Here is a 26,425-nt window from a genome sequence, read left to right on the forward strand (position 1 = left end):
TTTACTTCTAATGGGCTATTGCAAACACAAGTTGAAGCCAAATTAGTCTTGTTACGCCAAGCACAGTGGAATACTCTCTTGCTCCATTTCTTCATTCCTTCCACACAGAATAAACGTCTTTTCCCTTCTCTGTGTCTATTGTGACAAAGAATTTGACCATATAAAAAAAAAAAAAATCCCTTATTTTGACTTCAGTCCACTCTATTACCCCAAACCACCTCCAATTATGTACTATATGTTTTTATACTTTTCACATTTTCTTTCATGTGAACATGTTTATTGGATGGTAAACTCAAGTGAAATGATCATGATTTAGCTTTTTTTTTTTCTTTAAAGATTGGCACCTGAGCTAACAACTGTTGCCAATATTCTTTTTTTTTTTTCCTGCTTTTTCTCTCCAAATCCCCCCCAGTACATAGTTGTATATTTTAGTTGTGGATCCTTCTAGTTGTGGCATGTGGGACGCTGCCTCAACGTGGCCTGATGAGCAGTGCCATGACCACGCCCGGGATCCGAACCAGCAAAACCCCAGGCTGCCAAAGTGGAGCTTGAGAACTTAACCATTCGGCCTCGGGGCCAGCCCTGATTTAGCATGTTTTAATACCAAAGTACTAGGCAAGACAAATAAGCAATAAACGCTGCTGAATAAACTATAAACACCTTGAGGTCAGGGACTATTTTATTCATCGTTGTATTTCTAGAGACTAGGAAATTGCCTAGCACATAGCAGGTATGTCCCCAATGACCATTAAACAAGTTAGCAGTTGCAAAAAGACTCAGCTAAAGTCACAATGACAATCTGAACACAGAAGTCTCTTACTTCAAAAGATGAGATTAGAAATTACAAGTCAGAGTTCCAAAAAAACCAGAATGGAACTGAATACAAATATATAACTTCCGAAAAAGAAAGTCTGAACTCTGTCAACATTAATTCCATTGGACCACTGGCTGCAGAACAAAACCAATGAACCTTTTTAAAGGTTTTGTAAAACAGGTGGTATGGTGTATTTTCAGCACTGATTGTCAAAATGTAATACTCCTTCTGAACATTTATGATGCCTGACATCTTCGCCAACCTAGCACATTATGTAGTGAGTTATGTAAGCCACACCTCAAAACAGAGGAAGGTGCAATTGCAGTTTACATTAAACTCAAGCAGAGAGGCAGTTAGAAACTCACATACCCTTAGCCAATGTATGTAAGATGGCTATTTCAAGTTATTGAACTTTAAATATCAGAAGCACCAAACTCCCATTATGAGCTAATGGGCTGCAAAATGTTATGCTTTAAAATTAAGCCTTCTCTTTGGTTAAAGGGGGCAGGTGGCATCTTGAAAATGTGAATATAAGACAATAATGCATTCAGAGTAACTTCAACATGCAAAGATCTGTTTTATGTATTTTACTTCCTCTTTCACTCTCCAATGACTCCTTGAATAAAATTCAGCTCCTGGGAAAATATTATCTTACACATCCAGTCTCACTTTTCCACTGGTTATGCTGAGAGAGATAAGTCCTAAGCTGGAGCAGCAATCAGCAAATGTACTCTCAACAGTGGGAATTTGGTTGGTGTTTTGTCCTAGCTTCCTCTGATCTTCCTGAAAGGATCTCACCTTCTGCTTGCGTGTGCTAACATGCATTCCTTAGGAAACAATTGTTCCAGACCTAGGTCTTTCTCCTTTCACAAAGACATCTGATAGAGAAGGAGACTTAAGTCTGCTTTCATTTAAAAGTAGATTATCATAGCTTGCATCCACTTACCTGATGCAAAAGCGTTTCTCTGCTGCCTTCTGACTGATTCAATAACCTTCGAGACAGCTCCAGTTCCTGTTCAAGCTAGAGTTCCAACAAAGGATAAAGAGAAATGTCCAATGGGGCAGAAGATAATTAAACGATTATGGGCAAAGTGTAAGAGGAAAAAAGTAGGAACATTTTCAGAAGATATTTACAGCTAACATGAAAGAGTAAATATCTTGCTATAAATACATCTTAATACTTCATTAATGTTAATTGCATAACATCAAGTAAACCAGATCAGAGCTCAGGAGGTCTGGGTTCTCAAGTCAGTTCCATCTCAACAGCGACCTTGTTTAAATCTGTTTAAATCTCTTATCCTTAGGCCACCATTCCATCATCTCTAAAATAAGGATTTTATATTAGATTTATATTAGATAATCTCTGAGATTCCTTTCAGTTCTTAATCATTTTAACCTGAATTCTAAAGCAATTTTTTCTTTAAATTAGTACATGTAGTGTCATACGAACCAAATTACAATAAAAACTTCAGGGATTCAATGATTCAAAGTATATTTCATTCAATTGATAATTTCATATATTCTTAATATCTTACATTCCTGATATTTTCAATATTCATAACACTCCTAAAATTTTAAAATATCTAAGTACAGAATAAGACATTCAACTTGAAAAATACAATAGGGCAGGAAACAGGTTTGTTAAAAATCCACAACTTACATATGCTAAATAAGTTTGCATTTTCTAACAGTAAGGTTGTTTTGCAAAACCACAAATCTATATTAAGATGTCGTTAACTGCTTAGATTTGTAATAGTTATCCTAAATTATCATTTCATTTGAACAACTATCTATATATTAGCCCTCTAAAAAATGTACAGGTGGTAGGTATGGCCATGAAGAGTAGCATCAGGGAGCATTATGGTCATGGAACAGTCCTGTATCTTGATCGTGGTGATGGCAACATGAATCTACACGAGATAAAATTGCACAGCACTATACACACACACGCACACACACTCAACACACAAATGAGTGCACATAAAGCTGATGAGACCTGCATAAACTCTATGGATTATAACAATGTCAATTTCCTGGTTTTGATATTAGATGGCAATTACGTAAAACGTTACCCTTGAGGCAAATGGTGTGAAGGGCACATGGGACTCTCTATAATTTTGTTTTGTAACACTTTATGAATCCATAATTATTTCAAAATAATTTTTTAATCTTGTTACACAATTTTTAAAAAACTATACATGTGGCTCATAAACTAAATGTTACATTTTTTAAAAAATTAAGTATATATGGAATCACAGAATCCACACAAAATAGTATCAGACCTATTCTCTTGTTTCTATGGAGAAATAAAGATGGAAGAAATCATACACCAGTCAAAATGGTTTCGAAACTTATCAAAGCCCATATTAGTCATGATGCCTGGGTAATATCAGCAGTATCAGCTCCCAACGGGCAAACTTGATGACCTGACATACCTCGCTTACCATAAAGGCAGCATGTACGCATCATTTAACTTTACATAGGTCAGTGAAATAAAATAAAGGAGGTAATGGTAAATAGAAAAAACAAGACAGAGTAAAGAACATTACATCAGGGGCAAAAATCTTGACTTTAGCATTCATTACCTTGGGCTCATCCGTAAATCTACTCATTTGCAAACTGAAGAGAGTTTTTCGGCCTCTGAATTGCCTTCTAGCTCTAAAGTGCTAGGCTCTGTAGGTTCACAGATGTGAATATATGTCAAAGGTCCTTAATATTTAATGGGAATAGAGGATTTTTCAGAACTAGGCTGCTAACTATACCTATTCTATATAATGAAAACGAATATATCCAAAATACCCAGCCTTTAAGCAACAGGTCTTTCCTAAACCCTGCAGCAAAGCCAGGCTCTTTAAACGTTCTCCAGCGAGGAAGGGTGAAGTTTAATTTGCATCCTGGAAAGGAGAGGGGCCAGATGACAAGGTAGCAAAAGACCTGGAGAGTAGTTCCCCCTCAGCCATGGAGCATACATCCCAAGACCCCCAGAGGATGCCTGAAACCATGGATAGTACCAAACCCTAGATATAGTAAGTTTTTTCCTATACATACATACCTATGATAGTTTAATTTATAAATTAGGCACAGTAAAAGATTAACAACAATAATCAACAATAAAATAGAACAATTATAACAATATACTGTAATAAAAGTTACCGTAGATCTTAGCAGCCTCCAGAAACAATTTTTTTTCCTTCCTTATTCAGTCGAGAACTTTCACCTTTTCACTTAAAGGATGCACTTTACGGCTTCTCTTTGGTATATCTGAATCGCCAGCATCACTATTCTTGTGCTTTGGGGGCATTACTAAGTAAAATAAGGCTGACTCGGACACAAGCACTGCGATGCTGCGACAGTCGGTCTGATAACCAAGAGAGCCACTGCGTGACTCACGGGCAAGGAGCAAGTACAGCGTGGATACGCTGGACAAAGGGATGATTCACATCCCAGGCAGAGCAAGACGGCGAGAGATTTCATCATGCTACTCAGAACAGCATGGCAATCTATGACTTAGGAACTGTTTATTTCTGGAATTTTCCATTTAATATTTTCAGACTGCAGTTGACTGCAGGTAACTGAAACGGTAAAAAGTGAAACCACAGATAAGGGGGGACTACTGTATATGTTTCCAAGAGCAAGTAGCAGAGAGTGGCAGAGCCCTTGAACCACGTCTGACTCCACATCAAAACATACAGGCTTCATTATGTTCTAACAAATGATCTCAGGGACGCTCTTCAAGGCACTCAATGAACATCACTGGCCCCAAACAGCATCATTCTTTGAAAGATAACTTGCAAAATCTTACTTGACTCTTCTCAGTTTCAGTTTGTCTTAGCTTATTTTTCATTACTCCCTCATCCTCATCTGCTTTAGCTTCTTGTTTCTTCAATGCCTAGAATGAAAAAGGTGGGAAAATATGCATTATTCCAAAATACATATAAAACTGAAAGACACTACTAGGATATATTGAGAAAAGGCTAAGGAAGATGATTATGAGTTGTACAAAATATGTAAAGCATTCTTTTCTATATTTTCCCTCTTTAATAAAATGGAAAAAAAGAACTTGAAGAAAATACAAATTTCAAAAGTTAACCATAAAAGTGTTTGTTTTGGTTTGTCTCCACGTTAAAACTTAAGGAAAAAATTTATATTTGGAGCAATCTTTCATAACATCTAAAAAGCATTCCACTTTTTAAAAATTTTTTTGACAATTTTAGCATTTAGACTTAGCAAGGTGTATGTATAGAGGCCATCCAAACTGAGAAAAGCCAAATTGCCAGAAATCCTTTCCAACAAGATCTGTGGTGCTCAATAGAAAAATGATTTTTAGGCAAACAGCAAAACATGTTAAAAACTATTTTGATACAAGTATAATCAATCATATTCAATTTCATTAACTTACATATCCAATAAATATCTCCTAAGTGCATTTACTAGGTGCCAGGCACTATGCTAGGGGCTACTAATACACACACATATATATAAAATAAACATGGCCCCCTATCCATGAGGTTACAGCTCCGTCTGCCATGATTCCTACTCTCACTAATAAAAAGCAATTGAGTAAAAAGGCAGCGAGATATCATCAAAATGAAAAATAATTTTGACTTGAGTACAATAATGTTATAAAACTTTTATACTGTTTACTATGTACAGACATTCTTCTTCTTCTTATATTAAATAAATACATTACCTATATTGGAAATACACATTTAATTGTTATGATAATTCCATGAGTTATTTAAAAGCTCATTTTATTAAGGGGGAAATTGAGGTTCAAGGAGTTGAAAAACTTGTCCAAGGTCATTCACCTAGTCCATGACAGAGACAGAAGGTAGACAGGCTGCCTCTTGGCCATTGAGTGGCACTGCCTCTCCGTGTTGAAATAATAATATCAACCTTATAGGGTGGGTATGAAGACTAAATAATTTGATCTTTGTAAAGTACTAAAATGTACAGTAAAAGAGAACTATTATGATTACTGAACTGTTAACATTGATAAAGTATTAAGAATCATAATGCTTTTCAGGTAGTTATCAAATGATTTTGATGTTTGACATTCTTTATTGTAGGGTAAGTGGAATTTGCAATAATATTTAACTCTATATACATAATCCATTATTCCAGTTTGGTTAGTGGGATGTGTTTAAAAATTTTTCCTAAACAAAATTATCCTAGAAACTTGAAAATTACTGCTGGCATCTTTATTCTTTCCAAGCTTCCTTGGTCTATCCCCAATGAGTGAGTGTGTGTGTGTGTGTGTGTATGTATGTAAGAAAGAGAGAGAAAAATATAAAGGGAAAAGATAACAAGAAATTGTTGCTACATTTTTAATCAATTCATTTTATAAAATTTTAAACTATCTTCATCCCAACCTAGCCCCACTTTCTTCTTATGAAATTGGTTGTCTTTTCAATATTTTTTCATTGAACTAAAAACTAGCCTGAGCTCTCCACAGAGGGGAGATTATGAGGAAGACTTCTTCAGGCAGTTGATAAATTCCAGCAAACTACAGTCATGTGCCACATAATGATGTTTCATTCAACAGCAGACTGCATATACAATGGTGGTCCCATAAAATTACTACCATACAGCCTAGGTGTGTAGTAGGCTATACCATCTAGGTCTGTGTAAGTACCATAGGGGAGGAAGAAATTTTCCTCTACCTTCCCAGGTTCTTCTGGCTGGTCTAAGAATTAAATTGACATGAGACATTAACAAGAGAAAAACAAACAAAAGTTTAATAACATGTATACACAAGAGAAACCCAGGAAAATCAAGTAACTCAGCAAAATAGCCAAAAGCCCTCACCTTAAATACCATCCTCAGCTAAAGACAAAAGAAGATATGAGGAGTGGGGAGAGTTAGGGACCTCAAACGGAAGGAAGGCAATTCACAGGTAGGTGAAAAGGAGCAAACATTTGGAAAACAAGCGTTTGGCCACTCAGAAAAAGAAGAAGACAGAAAGAAGCCCAACAAACAGGCTTTTCTAGGTCCCTCCCTGTTTACCACCTAGTTCATGTTATGCTATAGCGATAGCTCACTTCCTGAGACAGGCTTTTGTAATCCGAATTCTTTTAGGCAGATAAGGGGGAGACAACAAGAAAAACTCTGAGTATTCTGTTTCTTAAAAACAATCCACCTAAAATAATCCACATATTAAAGAGATATATTTTGGGGTGACAAATTTTGTTCCCATTAAGTACACTCAATGAAGTTCACACAACGACAAAATCTCCTAACAATGCATTTCTCAGAACGAATCCCTGGCATTAAGCAACACATGACTGTAGAAGTTAGTTTAATAAAGGAAGTGAAGAATAGCAAAGGAGAATTAGTAATATTAGTTTAGTGCATCCATTACTGTCAATAACTGAAAATCACAGTTTAGGCTTTGATTCATAATCATGTATTAGTCGCAGCCTCTAATGAAGACTCTTCCAAAATCCCAACAAAATACCTATCAAGAAACTTATCAAGACAAAAAATAGCAATAATGCTAAAACCTATCGACTGACAAGTAACCTGTCAAATCTAGAATTAAAATCCAAAATATAAGGCAGGTGAAACTGAATGGAGGAAAACTGAATCAGGCTTCACTTCATGAATCAGACTCCCGGAAAAGAGGTAGAAAGACACCTTCGCTTACCCCCTGGTAATAGTCAGACTCTACTTCTGGATTCATCCTGAGTAGAAGTCACTCCAAATGAGTGTGCAATAAAGGATCATCCAAGCAAGGTGAGGTCACTTGAGGCCATAAACAACTTCAAATAAGAAGGGCTTGTCCCAAGCATAAGAGCCATTCCCTTCCAAAGCTGAGTTCAAAATCTAACTGGAAGACTCTGCAACCTTCAAGCAGTAGTTGCTAAGATCCTTCCAACGTGATTTTGTGCATCTCTTCATGTTCCAGATTGTTTCCACCTCTGTCCTCCAGTTACTGAGGTAAGAGAAACAGGAGGAGTCACCTGCTAAGCTTTTAAAACTTGATTTAACTTCATGCTGCAACTCTAAGAGATTAACTTAAGAATTTAAATCCCCAAAATTCTCCAGTGAAGAAATGTTTCCATTTTACTAACTGGAATTAATCCATTTCTTCTTTTTTTCTTTTTTTTTAACATCTGTTGCCAATCTTCCTCTCTCTCTCTCTTTTTCCCTCCTCAAAGTCCCAGTATACGATTGTATATCCTTGTTGTATGTCATTCTAGTTCTTCTACGTGAGCCACCACCACAGCGTGGCAACTAACAGATGGGTGGTGTGGTTCCATGCTCAGGAACTGAACCCGGGCCGCCGAAGCAGGAGCATCCCAAACTTTAACCACTGATTATCAGGGCTGGCTCTGGAATTAATCCATTTCTGTTCCTTTCTCATGAGTTCCAAAACTTACATTTAAAAAGTCCTATGACATTTTACATCAAAAAAACAAGAAAGTGGGCCAGCCCTGATGGCCTAGTGGTTAAAGTTCAGCACACTCCACTTCAGCAGCTGGGGTTGAGTTCCTGGGCACAGAACCATACTGTCTATGAGTTGCCATGCTGTGGCAGTGGCTCACCTAGAAGAACTAGAACGACTTACAAGAAGCATATACAATCATGTACTGGAGCTTTGGGGAGGGGAAAAAAACTTAAAAAGACAAACAAGAAAGATATATTAACATTTCCCAAGTGTTTACATAACTTATCTTGATTGAACACATTAAAAATATATTTAATTCATTTATATGCTTATTTTTACTTACTTAGATAGACATTCAAAATAATCCTTGTTTATCCAGAGGCTTATATTTCCAAAGAGTAATACAAAAGCTTTGGTGCCACTATGGTGGAAGCTTCAGAAGGCCAGGGACCTCATCTGTCACGATCACATTTTATTTCCAAGACAATACTTGGCACATTTTAGGTGGTAAACATATGTTACTGAATAGATGAATAAATATCCCTTTATAATCTCTGAATAACATCTTCACTTTGCAATTGGCCACCTCTCTTCATCACATACATGTAAGTTTTCCAGATTTATCCCATCTCTTTTAATCACCATATTTTCTCAAACACCAAGTTGTCTTTCTTTCTGGAAAAACAATTATGGTGTAGTGATATGGGAAAATAAATATTTATTTTTGGGTTTAAGTCAAAGAGTTAATACCTTTTCCCGTTTTCACAAGTCATCATTTTAGCCTCTTCTTTGGAAAAATATCTCCTGAATGGGTTTAAGTCTTCTAATTTTGAAATAATTTAGGCTTACAGAACAGTTGTAAAGAGAGCTCAGAGTTCCCACATACCCTGTACCGAGCTTTCCCTAAAATTAACATCTTACATAAGCAATGTAGGTTTATCAAAACTAAGACTTTAACATTACTACAAAATCATTAAGTGAAAACTTTATTCAAGTATCAAATGTCCTTTTTTTGTTCCAAGATACAATCCAGGATACTGTGGAGCAAGTTGTCTCTTTAGTCTCCTCTGATCTATGAAAGTTTCTCAATTTTTCCTCGTTTTTTAATGATCTCAACATTCTTGAAGAGATACTTCAAGTATCTTCAGATCAGCTATTTTGTAGAATGTCCCTCAGTTTGGGTTTTTCTGACGTTGTCTCATGATTAAACAGGGCTCATAATTTGGGGGGAGAATATCACAGAAGTAAGTGCCCTTCTCATTGTATCACATTGTAGGGTACACAATATCAACATGACTCATGACTAGTGATGCTAACCTTGATCGCTTAATTAAGGTAAGGTATGTCTGCCAAATTTTCCTACCATAAAGTTAGCATTCTTTCCTTTACATACTCCTTTGTTAGAAGAGAGTCACTAAGTCCAGGCCATACTCAAAGGGAGAAGAATTAAGCTCCACCTCCCAGAGACAGAATATCAAAGAATGTGTGGAAATATATTAAAAACTCTAAAGTAATTAACAAATATTTTGGGAGACACTTTGAGGCTATGCAAGTATCCTTGAAGTTTCACCCACCAATTTTAGCTCAATGCCAGACCAACTATAACACTATCAGTTTTTTTGGGGGGGGGGGGTGCCTGTAAAATTTTCCCCCATCAAACCTTACAGCCTAATGCAACCTAGATTCCTAGTAAGTTAACCCACAGGCCAATGTCCACCAGTAAGTAGAATGCTGAACCTCTCTACATTCACCCCACGATAACCTGCTTACACCAAAAACAGTAACGAGTCATCTAGAATTTACACAAGACTATAAAAGTGGATGGAGTATGTACACTCATCAAACCTCCACCAAATCTTGGCTGCTCTCTTAATTCTCTTGAGCTCCTCCACAACTGGGAATTCTCCTTCTTCCCTGTTCCCCTACATCTTGTCCAGCCTCACTGTTTGGTTTCTTTGCAGCCTCTGGATCTTACCCAAAGGCTTCTAAATTTCCCTCTCCAAGCTATACAGAGAAATTTGCCTCTATTCCAGTTCTCAATTTTGAACACCTGTACTCATAACCACACCCAACACCCCCCACTTCCCCTACCCCATAACAAAAGGAGCTATTAGTTAGCAGGATCCATTCCCCTGAAAAGGCAGTGTGGGAAAAAATTATTTTCATTCTCACACTAATAGATATTTAATCTTCACTTCTTATAATTAGCATAAATATTAACAATATTTTGGTGTTAAAGGAATAAAAATCAATTAGCTGAACTTTAATTAATCTAATTGTCTTATCTAGTACATAGAATTATACCCTATAAAAACATAATTCTTCTAAAAGTCAACTATTTTTTAAAAATTCAAATTTCCATATATGAGCTAGTTAAATAAAAGAACCTCTAATTCTCCTGGATATTTAGGAATTTGCAATAAAATTTCCTTTCCTCTTTACTTTCCACCTTCAACATCTGACTAGTTATTTATAATATCAGTTTTCCAAAATAATAGACTTTTCTTTTGTAGCTCTACTTTGTGCCTAAAACATTATTAATTACCTCCCTCCCCTTTCATTTCTCCTTTTTACTCTAGAGATATATAAGTCTTAGAAAATTTAGTCATTAAGAACTTCAACTCTATTGTTTTCAGTAGAGGAGCAGCAGTGAGGTATTGAAGAGCAGCCCAAAGCGAATTACTACATTTCCACCATGCCATCTAGAAATGTCATTAAGTTGGAACACTGTTTCTACTTCCTATACACCATGAGTCAGTAAACAAGTACACACACATGCAACAGTCTAGCCCAGAATACTGAACCCATTTTCTACATTATCCAGCTTAAAATGACAAAGAAAGAAAATCTAACTCTTAAGACCTAGTAAATATATATTAACGTACTTTAAACTTCGGAAAATACATATAACACTCAACGAGAAACATTTTAAAAGTTAACTGAATCAAAACTATAAGCCATTTCTTTAAACATTAATAATAAACTTTAACTCATTTATTACCTTTTTAAGTGTGTAAGGCTGCACTGGATTTCTTTTCCATTTGACTTAGATCAAGCAACTAAGAATTATATTAAAACTGACCCAGTAAAAGCAGTTATAAAAAGAGAAAAAAAATCACAAGCCAATGAATTTTTATTACTATGTTATTTTGCCCTTTAAAGCTTGTTTTTTTCTTAAAAGCAGTTTAGCTATAAAGCTATCATGTGCCCTGCTCCAGGATTCAGATGGTCTCTTCCATGTTTAAGATCACAGCAACAACACCGAGAATTAATAGAGGGTCCCTGGGGCACATTTCAATCTTTAATAACAACAATTATTCTTCTTTTTTCTTAAGTGTGCCTATTTCCATTAAAAAGACTAACATATTGAGTACTGTACTGCTGCAGCGCTTTAGAGGTGGATAATTCTGAATTTTCAGCTACATATAAATTTTTTTTTTTAAATGCAGCCTCTCCCTTTACAAAGTAGAGGAAAGGAGACAAGAAAATGTTTGTAGACATCTCATCTGACCATAAAAACTCCCACAACTCTGACAATAGACATATTTATGAAGAGGCTCTAAAAAATAACACACTCAAAAATGTAGAGCAAATAGGGAATTAAAGGCCCTCTGTCTATTTTAAATGGACCAGCACACTAGGGTAAGAATGATGGAGCTGGAATGAAATAAAGGTCACATGTTAACTCCCACACAGGCCACTGAAATTTCAAAAAAAACTTATGAACGTAAGCTATCCTGTCTCATCTCCCTCACTCAGCAGTGCTAGAATTGCATGCCTTCGGCCACAAGGGCAAGAACATGTAGATGACTCTCTGGTAAACCAACAAGACTATAGAAAACAAGTCTGTGCTCCTATTAAACAATAGGTCAGTAACGTACTTCAAGGTACAAACTTTCAAGTCAAATTGTTTGTTACAGTAACAATAAAGAATGAAGAAGTCATGTCACTGAGAATTAGAAAAACAGTTGCTCTTACTATAAATATATTTTTTAAGACTTTTTTTTTTAGCAGTTTTATGTTCACAGCAAAATTGAGAGGAAGGTACAGAGAGTTCCCATATACACCCTGCCCCCATACATGCTTAACTTGCCCATGATCAACATCCTTCAACAGAGGAGTACATTTGTTACAAGTGATGAACCTACAGTGACACACCAAAATCACCCAAAATCCACAGTCTACATCAGGGTTGACTCTTGGGGTACATTCTATGGGTTTTCACAAATAACATAATAACATGTATCCATCATTATGGCATGATACAGAGTATTTTCACTGCCCTAAAAATCCTCTATGCTCCACCTATTCATCTTCCCCTCCCTACCCAACTCCTGGAAACCACTGATCTTTTCACTGTCTCCACAGTTTTTCTTTTCCAGAATGTCATATAGTTGGAATCATACAGTATGTACTCTTTTCAAATTGGTTTCTTTCACTTAGTAATATGTCCTTACATTCTCTCTCTGTCTTTTCAAGCCTTCATTGCTCATTTGACTATATTTTTATGATTAAATTCTTCATGTAGGTACAAAATAAAAGTCAGCAAACAAATATTTTAAGCTTCACAATATAATGATATTCTGATCCAAATTAGAGCAGATAAGCCATAAACTAAAGCTAGAAGTTGCCTATATTTATGGATATTAAAATTGTTAAATAGCTTTAAAGATATTTGTTATATTTCAAATCAAGAAAAAACACTAGCAAGTATTTAATATGTATAAAACACTATAATGAGAACCCTTATTTCATTGGAATCTTTTTAAAAGAGGGAAATCTGGTGTCTGTTTCCAAAATTCTCCTTTGGAAACCTAAATGACAGCTCTAAAACCATCAAACGTGAATGGAATAATACATATTTTAAAAAGGAATATATATGCATAACACAGCAGGATTTTAGTGCTCAGAACTAGTACTACTTATTAAATTAACATAGATTTTACTTCTGTCAAGTTCTGTGAATTTCTAAATTTTGTTTTTTCCTAAATCAACTTAGAGATTCCTCCCACATGGGAACTAGCTAAAGTCATGGAAAATTTTAGCCTTTAAGTTCATCCAGTTGGGGATTTCTGTGCCAACAAAAACAAAACAAAGCAAAAAAAAAATTAAGTTTCTTTTCAAGGCAGAAAACAATGCATTCATATTCTAAATCCCTGAACCAATATCTAATTCAAAACTAGCTAGATGGATTTTACTTAAATTATTCAAAGAAATTTCTCTTTCAGCCATAACCAAGAAACAAAAATTCTATATTAAATCTATGATTAAAAAAAATTTAATAAGTAAAAGTAGAACTGTGTGATAGGAGTCCAAAGAGAATCCAATAGTGATCATCACTATTATGACACCATACAGATTTTCAGGATATCAAGGTAAGGGAGAAATTCTAAAAATTGCCGCCACTTGAACTCTGTGCATTTTCCAGATGGAAGTGGTAACCATGTACTGAGTGGAGTCACAAGGTACAACCATTCCTTTTGTTCACAGGGTAGAGTAATAGCAAGTATCATGTAGTTAAGTAAGATTTACCAGTAATTAAGTACATTGGTATTATTTCTGATGGTAATTGTAATCCTTAATAATGTTCTCTAAAGATATCTGAGGTTTTAAAACATAAAACTCAAAGCTTCTCTTTGAGAATGGCCTAGATGTCTCTTCTCTTCTTTTTGTCTTCTTCTAATAAGGTGTTTATTATTTCAGGAATCCAAAGTGCTCTTATAAGAATTCTTGTGGTAGGACAGACGGGCACTTACTACTGACCTATTTTCCCCAATGAATAAGCAAACTTACTGGATCCACTATGTCCATGTTTACGGAGTCAGTGACTGGTTACAGCACCCTATGCCAATGAGGCCAACCAGGTCATGGGTTCAATCACTGTGAGAGCCAACTTCCTTTGCTCTGTACCATGGCCATAGTCTTTACCCTAAACCTTAGCCAAAGGCCACAAGAAGAATAACTAGGCCAGAGACCATGGATGAATTAGCAAAAATCCACTACTACCATGACTATAAAAATAACCCAAAAGTAAAACCCCTATTGACTAGTGTCAGGATTTCATTCTTCAAATGTTATTGAATTTGCCAATCTGCAGAACAAAACCTTAATCACTGCCTACAAAGTTGGTACACTTAAAACACCTACAAGTCTTTTCACTTCTTTAATTCAAAAGCAACAATGGTAATGAGTATTATTCCCTAAAATGCCATTGCTTTTACTGGAATGAATTTTATTTTTATGCAATCTTTTACTTAATAAAAATCTTGCAAGTAAAGTTAAATGTGAGCCCAACAAGCGCACTTTCCAGGATTTCCTTCAAAATCAAAAAGCAAATGCTCTTAGTGGAGGGTCTGTTTTTATCCAAGTAGTTTCCTCTCAAAAAAGAGACTCATAGTTTTATTAGAAAACCAAGAGCAATATGATACTTCATTTGACTTTCTAAATGCATGACCACTGAGTTAGAATTGTTGACAAACAGAAGATCATAGGTAATTATGGAAATTTAATTTAGAATTTCTGAAGTTTTCAATGTATTTGAGCAGAATGCCCTGTAAATATACAACATCTTTCATTGTTCAGAGTTAAAGGATGTTATTTTATGCCTTTGGATTTTGGGGGATTTTTGCTGTTGTTGTTATTATTGTTGGGGGTTATTTTTACTATTTTCTAATCAAAATAAAGCAGTAGCAAGTCTATCTGTACAAAGTAGTCTTTGTTTGTACAACATTACTATGCACTCAGTAGTTGCCCGATAAATATTAATTGATAATGATGGAAAAGGGCTTTATAAACAGATGGTCTAGGATAAATTCACTGAAAATGTAGATAGAAACATTCCACTCTTCAAGAAAAGCATAAAGTAGAAATTAAAGAAGTCCTGCACTCAGAAAATCTCAGTCTATTGTCAGGCAGCTGCTCAGTCAACAAGAACACCGACATTTTTCATCATCATCATAGCATTAACAGCATTAAATGTCTATTTGCATATGGTGCTACACAAAGGGACTCACAAGATTCATAGTAGCCTTATTTTTTATAATTTACAATAACAATATGGGCAAGAACAAATAAGTATATATAGCAAAACAAACGTGATTAAACACTTTGAGCTCTAGTCATATGTGGTATAAACATAAAATATGTGTCAGACTTAAATGTAACTCTTAGCAGCAATAAGAGTATATATTTATAATGTAAACTTCAACTATTTCCAAACAGAATTTGAAACGCTTTATAAGAATACCTATATATATGCTTAAAGAATAGCTGAAATAACCATATGATCCAGTTATTCCACTTCTGGGTATTTGTCCAAAGAAAATGAAAACATTGATTTGAAAAGATATATGCACCCCTACATTCACTGCAACAGTATTTACAACAGCCAAGATATGGAAACAACCTAAGTGTCCATCGATGGATGAATGGATAAAAAAGATGTATACATATATATATAAATACATAATGGAATACTACTCAGTCATAAAGAAGAATGAAATCTTGCCACTTGCGACAACAAGGATGACCTTGAGGGTATTATGCTAAGTGAAATAAGTCAGCCAGAGAAAGACAAATACTGTATGATTTCACTCATATGTGGACTCTAAAAAAATGAAACAAAAGAACAAACAAAACAAAATAAAAACATACTCATAGATACAGAGAACAGATTGGTGGTTACCAGAGGGGAAGAGAGTTGGAGGATGAGCCAAATGGGTGAACAAGTCAACTGTATCGTGATGGATGGTAACTAGACTTTCTGTGGCGATCACTTTGTAGTGATGTCGAGTTATAATGCTGTATACCTGAAACTTACATAATGTTATATACCAAATTTACCTCAATAGAAAATAAATAAATGGATGGAATCTAACGTTATATACCACCTGTGGGTCAAAAAGTTTTTATATGTATAACATGAAATTTCAAGACAAACATGAGTTTGACAGTATTAAATTCACTCTTCACTGAGGGGGAGAAAAGGAACACATGAAATAAAGATAGGAGTCAGAGGCCACAATGGCTATAATAGAATAATTAATGACTCTTCAAGAACCTAGAGAGCAAATAATCAGAAAAGAAAAAAAAAGAGGGACACAAAAATCGCATGAGGACTAACTTCAAAGAAGGTAGGAATAAGGAACCTACAAACAAATTGATCAACCCAGGAAGACATCCCGAAAACCACACATTATTCAAAAACACTTGAATAATAGGAACATGTAAGTTTATACACATGGGAGAATTTAGGAGAAAGACATTTGAAACGAGGAGGTGAAAAGGGGTAGAAAGTACATGACAAGCATATAATAATTAGTAGCCTCAGGCAATATTTTCTTAATAAAGTAAAAGGCTTAAGAAGACATGACATAAGTGTTAATTATATAGAAATGAAATTATAAGAATTTCAAAACTTACATTTACACATCATCTCATGAAACTGCACCCTTCAAAGGAATCCAAAGGCCTTAACTAGCACACTAACAGTTGACATGTTACTTCTTCTAAGATGTAAAATACATTTCTAAACTTTCAGCTTTTGTTTTAGCAACATTAAATTAGTAGGTCCCTGAAATATACTACCAACGTGGAATATTCTTTAATCCAGCCAGCTATTACTCCTGATATTTCTCAATACAAGAAAGATAATATGGCTTGTGGAGACTGTCTAGAATATCCATGAACCATAGAGGAAGGCTGCTCTGTCAATGGAAAGTTAAGTATCAAGTGAGTATATGGTTGAAAGAGACGAACTCCAAGATCTCTTCCAACTTCTCTAAGAAGTTTCGGGAAAAAAATATTTTCCACTAAAAGAATATTAAGAGTGTCTTAGTGTCACTTGAAGTGATCAAAGCCTAATAAAATAGACTCTAGGTTAAATAAAGGGTGGGGGAATGGGAGGCAAGGAAGAAAATCAAGAAAAAGACCAAGCAAGAAGACGAAAGAACACGGTATGTCTAGGACCTGCACATTTCAAGCTGTGCCAAATAGTGTTCAACCAGCTTTGAAAATAAATCCCATAATAGCCAATCATTCTTTTCCATCTATTTCCTTTTTATCAGCAGGTTGACATTAATGGTTCTTTCAGACCCTTACAGAAAACAGTGTTTATTTTATCCTTGAAAAAATAATAATAATAAGTAATCCACAGGTAACAAACATAACAGAGAGAAGAAAATAATTAGCATGGCAGAAAATGATAACAAAGAACAATGTTATAAATCAGAACTACAGTGAGTCAGAATTTAAATAAGTATTTCAGCCATAGGTCGCTAAAGTGCTTATCATGTTGCAAGGAGGTAGAATCAAATTCAGAAAAGAATTGCCTAAAATGATTTAAAAACACAAAGTCTCAGAAAAAATGCTACCTCTTCCACTCAAATTTTCTCAAAGGGCCAAGGAAACAAACAATTTTTCCTCTGGGCTATGCTGGAGCCTATGCAAAGCTGCAATAAACAGCCTTACTGAATTACAGTGATTGTTAACATTTCTATTTCCTCAAGTAAACTGGGAACCCCTTAAGGGTAAGACAGTATTTTAAGTATCTTTAAATCCCTAGTCCCCAGCACAGTACCTGGCACTTAGAAAGCACATGACATTATTGGCTGAATGAATATTTTACTATATATAGTTCTGACTACACAGTATGCAACATTCACTCATTCATTCCTTCAAGAAACACTTAGTGGGTCTCTGTTCTACACCAAGCACTGATCTATTTGCTGGAGACACAGCAATGTGCAAAACAGACTAAGAGCCTGCCTTCATAAAACCTGCTCAGGGGGACAGACAGATGAGAGGGGAGGAAAAGCGCAACAAAGGAAAACTACAGCTTGTAAGGGGCTCAGGAGTGAGGAAGGGGGATTTTATCTAGGGTAGTTAATAAGCCTTTATGAAGTAGGGCTCTGAATGACAGGAGGGCTCAAGCAATGCAACTGTTTTCAGTGTTGAAAATTCCTGGCTCTGAGAATGGAAATGCAAACGTCCGGAAGCAGGAGGGTGCCTGGTATGTCCATGGAAAGCAAGAAGGCCAGTGTTGTTGGCCTATGGTGGGCAAGAGGAAGAAGCATTGAAAATGAGGGTAGGGGCATGCAGAGACCAGATCAGAGGGCCTTGTAGGCTAAGGACTTTAGATTTCACTCTGAATGTGATAAAGAAACCATTGAAGGGTTTTAAAGAAAGATGTGGCATTATCTGATTCTGTGGGGAAAAGACCATAAGGAGGTAAGAGTGGAAGCCAGGAGGCCACTGCACCAACACAGGCAGGAGACACTGGTGATAAGATGACGGACGAGAGCAGTAGTGGTAGAGGGGATGAGTCGTTATCAATTCAGAAAATATTTTTTAAATAGAGCTGACAGAATTTAATGATGGACTGCTCGTGAAGAATGGGAGAAACGGAGAAGGCAAGGACATAAAGGAAACATACAATTTTTTAAATATAAAATTAAAATTATTTTATCAAGATGAGTATCCATCTTCTTAAGAAAAAATGAATCATACAAGTTATTAGGATGAACCACACAAAAAGCTAAGATTTACCACCTTGTGTACAAGTTCACGGGTCAGGAGGGGAAAGAACAGCAACAGAGTTCCAGAGATCAAGTCGGCCCAGGCTTTGTGGCTCTGACTCACAGCATCACTCTACGTTGATTCCCATTCAAGACAGACCAGCTAGCAATGCTTCCCGATCTCAGTCTCAGATAATAAACATGAAACTGTGTAAGTTTTTCTCACTGTCACATAAGACCCACCAAATGACTACATAAAGTTGTTGCTGTAAACACTGTTCTAACTTAACCATAATATGACAAAGATATGTTAGAAAAATCTAAGTAGTTTCTCACTCCTAGAACAATAAATAATACCACAGTTTCAGTATTTTTTAAAGAAAAGGAGCCAGGGGGCAGCTTGGTGGCACAGTGGTTAAGTTCATGCACTCCACTTCTGCAGCCCAGGGTTCGCAGGTTTGGATCCCAGATGCAGACCTACACACTGCTCATCAAGCCATGCTGTGGCAGTGTCCCACATACAAAATAGAGGAAGATCAGCACAAATGTTAGCTCAGGGCCAATCTTCCTCACCAAAAAAAAAAAAGGATCCAGAGTGCTGAAAGGAAATGTAAATTAACTAGAAATACAATGAATCAGAACAGAGCTATAAAAAATGCTTTTCTATCAGGTAAAGAAAAACACACAAGATTAGCTAAAGGAAGAGCAAACAGCATTAGAACACCAGTACAAAATGACCATAACTGGAGTGGGTGGACAACAGGTGCAAAAGCAGTGATTATTAAGAAAAAAATTATAATTAGGAGAAAGGTTTGAATCTATAAGATAAAAATTTAGAGAAAGTATCTTTGGGACACTTCTGTATAGCTCAAAAATATGACTCTAGTGAAACAAATTCTCATAACAAATTATAGTCTCTGTTTTACTATATGTAAAAAGATTTTTCTACAGAAGGAAGGAAAAACTGTAACCCTGAATAAGAAGCATGAAAGAAATTCTAACAAAAAGGCATAGAAATGACAGTTTTAGTGTTAAATATAACAGATGTCTTAATATGTAATTCTCAATGTGTCATATTTTATTTTTCAACAGTGGAAAGAAACACTGTTTCTAATTTAAATTTTCAAATAGCAATAGTTAAGTAATTAGATTTTTTCAGTTGCAATGTTTGTGCCAAGTACACTTTCAGGGGGCCCTAAGTGTTGAGGTACATATATTATAATCATTTTTCAACAAAGTTTAGCAACTTTTAATAAACGATGCCTGCTGACTCACAATTGATGATTCAATACTGACGCCTAGTGGTCAACAACAGGTACTAATTCCCTAATAAGTATTTTTCCAAACATTTTTACGAACTAAATGTGAAACATTTAATGTAAATTATGTAAAAAAACCTAAATTAAAAAAACTTTCCCTCACAATGCTGTGAAAACTACAAAAGAAAAATTGTATCTGCAGTCTGCTGAAAAGTCTTTTCTCAAAATTGTCCCATTCACAACACAGATGGACCTTGAGGGAATTATGTTAAGCAAAATAAGCCAGACAGAGAGAGATGCACATCATATGATTTCACTCATATGTGGAAGATAAATTAACATATGGACAAAGAGAACAGATGAGTGGTTACCAGAGGGAAGGGGGGTTCAGAGGTGGGCATAAGGGGTGAAGGGGCACATTTATATGGTGACTGACAAATAATAATGTACAACTGAAATCTCACAATGTCATAAACTATTATGACCTCAATAAAATAAAAAGATATGTATTTTAGTGGCTATGTAAAAGTCCACCATAAATATACTATAATTTGTTTAACTAAAAAAAAATGTCTTTTCTCCATTATTTGCAATGTCCCCAAGCAAAATCAACCAGCATTTGCTGTTTACCCATAACAGCAACAATTCCATGCAGAGTCAGTTTATTCATATAGTTGAATTATCATTCTTTCAGAAACCCGTACTTAATATTTCAAAGAGGTTTTACCTTTAGAATTCATGTATCTGGGCAGTTCTATCCTAAATTTTTTTTTCTAACTTTGTCTATTGAACTAATATCAGAAATCCAGCTTTCTTAATTTTTCAGTATGATTTGAAAAAACAGTAATCTACTATATCAAAATGTTCTTTTTATAAAGTTGGAATATTTAAAATCTAATAGTGATTGAATTCTTGAAGAATGTTTGCAGGATTTGGGTTAAATCATTTAAAGTACTACGTATTAAACTCCAAAGAAGTTAAAATTTGTTAACCTTTACATTCTTTGCAAGAATATCAGCAGCAGAATAATACAACAATGCATACAAACCTTTGAGAGAAAAAGACTTTTTTACCAAGAATGATATATGCAGCTAAACTGTCATTCACATGTGAAAGCAGCATGCATTCCTTCAACAACTATTCACAGAATGTCTGCTGTGTGATAAGCACTGTACTACATGCCCCAGAAAGATGTGATGGACAAAGTTCCTCCCGATGGAGTTTACATTCCGGTGGGGAAGAGATAATAATATAACAATAACATGACTAACAAATAACGTAAGTAAACAAATACACAATTATAGGCGGTGTCAACTGCTATGAAAAAAATAAAGTAATATGATATGATAGGGAGCAATGGGGTAGAAAACGGCTACTTTGGAAAGGGGGAGGTAGAGAAGTTCTCTGTGAAGAGGTAGCAATTAAACTTGAAGGATAAGGAGGGATAAATTATACAGGGAGATAGAAGAAATATGTTCCAATGAGATACTGAGAGGACATCACTGTGGCTGAAGCACAGATTTCTTAGAATAATTTGTAGTTAAATATGTGATGTTTAAAATTTAGAATAATCGTCTAAAGAATGGAAATACAATCCATAGCTTCAAACTCAGTAGTAAGTATAAAAATAAATATACAACACATTTCAATCCATTATAAAACAAAGAAGGGGGAGAAAAAAACAAAGAAAGAGCGGTTTAAAAAAACACAAATAAAGTGATAAAAACATTTTCAAAGGTATCAATAATCGTAAGCGTAAACTAATAACCCAGGCGTTAAAAGACAAAATTTATCGTATAAGACTTTTTTAAACCAGCCATAAGGTGTTTATAAGAAACATACAAAATAAAACTACAGGGGAAGGATTAAAATAAAGAGGAAAAATCATACACCATGAAAACAATAACTCAAAGAATGCTAATATCAAGAGGAACATCACATAATAATTTTAAAAACAACTGACCATGAGGTAATTAGGTTATATCTATGAAAGCACAGTCACAAAATAGCAAAACTGACAAAAATCACAGGGAGAAACTGACAATCCTTATAATGGGAAGCTTTAGACTGACATATTTAATAAGAATTCAGAAGAATAGAACAAAATTGACAAACATGACCTACTAAATTTATATGAGTGTGTATGTATGTGTGTGTGTCACACACAAACACACAAAACTCTGCATCTAAAAAACAGAAAATGTCTAATTTTTTACTCATAAAATACTTTAAAAAATTGATGGATGATGGCACTAGGTCAAAATGAAAGTTTCAACAAATTCCAAAGGAATTAAGTTTAAAATAAATAATTTGAAAAGTTTAAAAGTAAGTATACACACATCTTTGCAAGTTCCAAAAAGTACTAAGTAAGTCTTGAGTTATATAGAGGAAATCCTAATAGAAATTGTAAAAGATTTAGAAATAGGCTACCATAAAAGAATGGCATATCAAAACATATGGTAATTTGGTGATAAATTTACAGTACTAATTTTTAAAAAAAGACAAGTTAATTAATTAACTTGAAAGTCTAAAATAGAGTATCCTAAAAATAAGAAATCAGAAAAAACAGATTTAAAAGCAGTATTTGATAAAGTAACAAACAAAGCTAGTCAAAACCAATAAAATAAATAAACCAATAAAACTAATAAAATAATCATATGTCTAGCAAGACTAATAACAAGGGGAAAGGAATAACTAAACAATATTAAAAAGAAAAGGATATAGTTTCAAAAAAGGATTGAAAAAATGATCAAGCAGGGCTATGATTGCTTCTTTAACTTAGTTTCAAAACACAAACAAAATGGATAACTTATAAGATCATCAATAATTACCAAACTGATTTAAAAAATAAAAAGTCTATAGAAACCAAAAACAACTGAAGAAATTGAAAATCTCAGTGGCCAAAAAGATAACCAGTAGAAATGATTTCATGGGCGAGTTTTAACAAACATTCAAGAAATAGACAATCCCTCTCCTAAACAATTGAGCCAGGGAATAGACAAAGAAGGAATTTACCTAACTCATTTTATGGGATTAATGTAACCTTGCTTCCAAAACCAAAAAGAGCAGTACAAAAAAAATTATAAATTGATCCCAATCATAAACATAAATATAAAAATCCTGAAGAAAACACTAGCAAATTAATTCAGCAATGTATAAAAAAGAATACATAACCAAACAATTCTCAGGAATGCAAGGAGAGCTCAAGATCCATTGAGAGAGTCAATCACATTTAAATATTAAAACAGAAAGGCAGCAGCAAGGATATTTGATAAATTTCATAATCTATTCATGATTTTTACAAAAACTCTCTTGGCCATCTAGGAATAGAAGGTGATGTTCTTAATCTGATAAAGGATAGCACTCAAAACCAAAAGCAAACACCATGTAGAAAGATTAACATTTCAGAAGCATCCCTATTTAAATATAGGAATGAAGCAAGGATTCTTGACATTTTTGCTTCTATTCAATATTGCACTTGAGTTTCTAGCCAGTGTGATAAAACAACAAAAAGAATTATAAAGAAAGAGACTGAATTGCCTTTAATTTCAAATAATACGATTAGATAATATGTCAGTAGAGCTACAAACAAATTATAAGAACTAATAAGATCATTAAGCAAAACTGTGGGATCTAAGAGCCACATATAAAACCAGTTGAACTCCTATATACTACAAAAACCAATCAGAGATGCAATAAAAGAAAATATCCCATGCACAACAGAAAGAAAAACCTTAAGGTACCCAGGAGTAAGTCTAACAAAAGATGTACAAGACGTTTATACAGACAATTATAATATTGAAGAACATTAGAAAATACTTCTCCTCAAATTAACCTACATATTTAGAACAATTACAATCAAAATGCCAGCAGGATTTGTCATAGAACATGACAAGAGATTTTCATTATCATTTACCAAAATATAATAAAAGCTACAATAATTGAGATAAAATGACAGCAGTTCAGGGATAGACAAACAGATCAACAGTAAAGCATATAGAACCCAGAAAGATATTACAGGAAACTAGATCCATAACAGAAATGGCATTTAAGTTATAGCGGAAAGAACAAATTATTCAAAAATGATGCTGAGGCAACTCATTAGTCACATAAAAAATAACTTAGATTCCTTCCTCACATTATTAAAAAAACTTCCTGGGGGAAAACACAAATAATCCAATATTTTAAAATGAAGTAGTTATAACCAGGTGATCTGCAGAGGCACATCCAAACTGCCAACAAATATGTGAAAAGATGCTCAAGTTCACTAAGAGGGAAATGCAAATAAACATAAAAATGAGTTAACACTTTATACCCATCAGTCTAGCAAAAATTAAAAAGAATTATACCACTATTACTGTTAGGAATGTGGGAAAAAGGGCCACTCTCAACCATTTTGCTGACAGAAATGTGAAGAGTTAGAACCTTTTGGGAAAATAATCTGGTAACCTCTTTTATAATAAAAGATATATCCATAGTAATAAAAGATTAAGTTGAAACCCCATCAGCTGGTTGGAGGAATTTCCAAAACATATTGGTGAAAGGAAAAAGCTTGATGCAGAAATGTATATATAATGTGATCCCACTTTATTAAAATAAAAACATATCCAAAAAACCTCACCTACTTATGCAGAGGTGTGTATATATCTGTCCAGGATAATTAAGAGCACAAAGAAAAATATAAAGGGATATATTCCAGACTGTGTACACTGGTTCCTTGCTTTTAGGGAGTGAGGGTAGTGGCTGATGATAAAGAACAGAGGGGGAGAGATGGAGAAAAAATGAGCCAAGCAAATAAATAAATAAAGCTGCATTAAAAAAGAGGATGTTTGGGGGGCTGGCCCCGTGGCCGAGTGGTTAAGTTCGCGCGCTCCGCTGCAGGCGGCCCAGTGTTTCGTTAGTTCGAATCCTGGGCGCGGACATGGCACTGCTCGTCAGACCACGCTGAGGCAGCGTCCCACATGCCACAACTAGAAGAACCCACAACGAAGAATACACAACTATGTACTGGGGGGCTTTGGGGAGAAAAAGGAAAAAATAAAATCTTTAAAAAAAAAAAAAAAAAAAAAAAGAGGATGTTTGCATGAGCATTTATGATATGATCACATTTAGTTATACTTTATTTAAATTATACATGAATAAACAATTTTTATACTAAATATTTTATTAAAATGTTAAAAGAACTATGTGAGAAATAAAACTAGTTAAACATTGAATCAAAATGATGTATTAATACAGTCCTACTTAATGCATTCAGCAAACATTTATTAAGTACATAGTATGTTAAATGTTATAAATAAAAAATGCTCAAAACGTACAATTAAAAGAGACAATATATCAAAAAATGGTCATTAACAGTAATAATCTGAGACAAAAAACATATATTACCTGAAACTGGACAGTGAGGAGAAAAAAGCCATCTTTGCAAAAGAAGGGGAAAAATAACCAATGGGATTAGCATGTATTAAAAGAATAAAAAGCATGGCTCAAAACAAGGCCAAGATTTCTGCTACACATACAGCTTCACCCCATGAAGAATGAACACCAGAGCAGGAGCTTTCAAATTTTCCACTGCTACACCCATTTTCCTACAGACTAGTACCTGTGTGGTTGTCCAGTTGTGATGCTCAGTGCTTTCGGCCCCTTCCTAGTCTGAAGGCCTGTGTGTCACCCTGCCTGTGTTACTCTCTGCCTGCTACAATTCACCCAGTCACCAAGTCTGACGAACACCTGAATTCTAGAACTCATATTCCAAAGTTGTGAGAAAACAAGGTGCATTCTTAGAGCTTTCCTTGTGCTTTCCATAAAGCTTGTGCTTTATTTTTAAACTTTCATTTACTTGTAAACTCTATTGGTCTTTCTCAAAGACCAGGGAAGCTGTTGAGATGGTCAATGTGATGGTAATTTAATAGTCATTTATATAAAAGGCATCTAATATCAATGGTGAAAGGGAAGCTCATACTATAAAATAAGTATGGGAAAATGTGGGGGATACCTACCAAAGAGAGCATTGACTACGGAAACAAGAAGAAGAGGGTAAAGTGAATGGCCAAGCAAAATTTTGCAATTCAGCCCTGGAAAGGTAAGTGAAGAGGAATCCAAAATCTAAGCTTACAAAGGCCTCCATATCTCCAAACCAAGTAGCGGAGTCTCAAAAGGAAGTGTGGGAGAATGGTTAATGAGGCCATGTCAGAACATTTGCTTGACTTGGTTCTCCTCTGAATTAGCACAAAAGTCTCAAGGGAGACGCCAAAGCTAGGAAGAGGACATTAGGAAAATATTCGTGGCTTCTTTGAAAGCTTCTCCCATAATGAGTCCAAACTAAATAAACACTACATTATATCACATTAATAAACAGTACCTAAGGCTTTTCTTAGGTGAAGTATCCATATCACTCAGCATCTCTGGAGCCACAATGACATTTCTGGGATGAAATGAATAGCTATTT

The 26,425-nt window shown here is 34.9% G+C and overlaps 1 protein-coding gene across 12 annotated transcripts in view; it reads right to left on the reverse strand.

Moving 5' to 3' along the window:
* Positions 1–26,425, reverse strand: part of CEP128 (centrosomal protein 128) — a 381,907-nt gene that overhangs the window by 288,490 nt on the left and 66,992 nt on the right. For all 12 annotated transcript variants that reach the window (XR_011431914.1, XR_011431913.1, XR_011431912.1 and 9 more), the window contains 2 exons: positions 4,617–4,703; positions 1,761–1,835 (listed from right to left, as the gene is read on the reverse strand). Coding sequence is in view for 9 of the 12 variants with exons in the window: in XM_070249369.1 (XP_070105470.1) it covers positions 1,761–1,835; positions 4,617–4,703 (162 nt within the window). In the remaining 3 variants the exon portion in view is untranslated. The remainder of the gene's footprint in view (positions 1–1,760; positions 1,836–4,616; positions 4,704–26,425) is intronic.

This window comes from Equus caballus, chromosome 24 (assembly GCF_041296265.1).
Source record: "Equus caballus isolate H_3958 breed thoroughbred chromosome 24, TB-T2T, whole genome shotgun sequence".
Classification (NCBI taxonomy): Eukaryota; Metazoa; Chordata; class Mammalia; order Perissodactyla; family Equidae; genus Equus; species Equus caballus.